Source organism: Dendrobium catenatum, unplaced genomic scaffold, assembly GCF_001605985.2.
Source record: "Dendrobium catenatum unplaced genomic scaffold, ASM160598v2 fragScaff_scaffold_587, whole genome shotgun sequence".
Lineage (NCBI taxonomy): Eukaryota > Viridiplantae > Streptophyta > Magnoliopsida > Asparagales > Orchidaceae > Dendrobium > Dendrobium catenatum.
The window spans coordinates 152,430-153,909 of record NW_021319049.1 but is presented as its reverse complement, the minus strand read 5'-3'; the positions used below and the strand labels follow the sequence as shown (position 1 = coordinate 153,909).

The 1,480-nt window shown below is 36.2% G+C and overlaps 1 protein-coding gene across 1 annotated transcript; it reads left to right on the top strand.

Moving 5' to 3' along the window:
- LOC110105593 (transcription factor bHLH162) lies at positions 1-1,203 on the top strand. The gene is made up of 3 exons (XM_020835153.2): positions 1-171; positions 275-592; positions 952-1,203. Exons 1-3 carry the CDS (start codon positions 25-27, stop codon positions 1,027-1,029), a joined length of 543 nt encoding a protein of 180 aa, XP_020690812.1. The 5' UTR covers positions 1-24; the 3' UTR covers positions 1,030-1,203.
- The last annotated feature ends 277 nt before the right edge of the window (positions 1,204-1,480 follow it).

Genomic DNA, 1,480 nt, shown 5'->3' with positions numbered 1-1,480 from the left:
TCTCCACTATAAGAAGTTAGGGAAATGAAGTCCGCATATACGTTCTTTCAGCTTAACATGGTTGCCAACGCCGGATCGGCAAGGCCGGACCGCAAGACGATAGAAAAAAAACGAAGGATGCATATGAAGTCACTCTACGCAAGGCTCAACTCTCTCCTGCCTTGCTCAAAGGTACAAAGAGCTCATATTGTAGAATTGTAATGAAACCCTACATGATTGAATTTGTTCATTATACCTATATGTTTATGCATATTACAACTGTTTTGCTTTGTAGAAAGGGGTATCACTGCCATTGCCCGAGTTGCTTGATGAGTCTGTGAGCTATATAAAGGATCTGCAGAAAAAGCTAGAGCAAATGAAGGAGACAAAAAGTCAACTGGCCGGCGGCATGGGATCGGAGATCAGCACAATTACGCCACATTTGGACTTGAGGGAAGTTGATGGCAGGGTTGGCGTGGCGATTATAACAGATGCGCGGGATTTGTCTGTTTTCTGTAAGGTTGTTGAAGTGATTGAAGAGGAAGGAGGCGAGATATTGAGCGCTAATGTGACGATCGTTGGTAACAAGGCTTTTTACATCATCCACTCTTTGGTAAGTGCAAGTTTAATTCTATATATTCTACTATCTAATCTGAAGAACAAAAGGATGGGGACAGCTTTTCGATTGCTTTTCTTTTTAGTCGTCAAATTTTCATTTGTTATTATTTTCTTGTTCTTTTCAAACTGATTTTCAAAAATTTTTAAGCGGTTGGGATTTTCAGAAGGTCAAAGTCTTCATACTAATATAAAAAATAATAAAAATGACTTCTAGCCACTTAAAATATCAGTCGTGTAAAAAAGTGATTGAAAAATAAAGTGTGAGGATATATGCTCATATCTTTTTAATATATATAAAAGAGATTAGTTAGATATTATGAGAGATTCAATATTTTCTTTGTTATTTGTGTTCAGGTGGAGGAGGGCAACAGTGGTTCTGAGACGATAAGGGTTTCCGAAAAGTTGAGAAATAGAGTTAAGAGCATTGTTTGAAGTGGCCCCCGCTGCTATTACTGCTGTTTAGTTAGGTTGTGCTTTGAATCTGGAGCGGAAGGCACTATTTTGTTAGGCTGTGTTGTGCCTTTTTCGTTTGATTTCGGTTCATTTTATAATAAAGTTTAACCTAAATCGTCTGCCTTTTTCAAGCTCCTGGAAAACAGAGAGATCAGGCATAGTTTGGACCTTGATCAATTAATTGGATTTTTTTAGGAAACATTATTAAAGCTGTTTTTTCATCATGTTAATAATTTTTTAAATAAAGACTACAGAAATTGTGTTATTGAGTTAGCCCGGCATAATTAAATGGTGGCCAGAACTCAGAAGTGATAATAGCCAGGTCTTGAGATAAAGGTGAAGTGATGGCAGTGGACGTGGAATAAAATTATTTAAAAAAAAGTATTCAAAAATTATTTTGAGTATTTTTAAAATAATTTAACTTATTTTC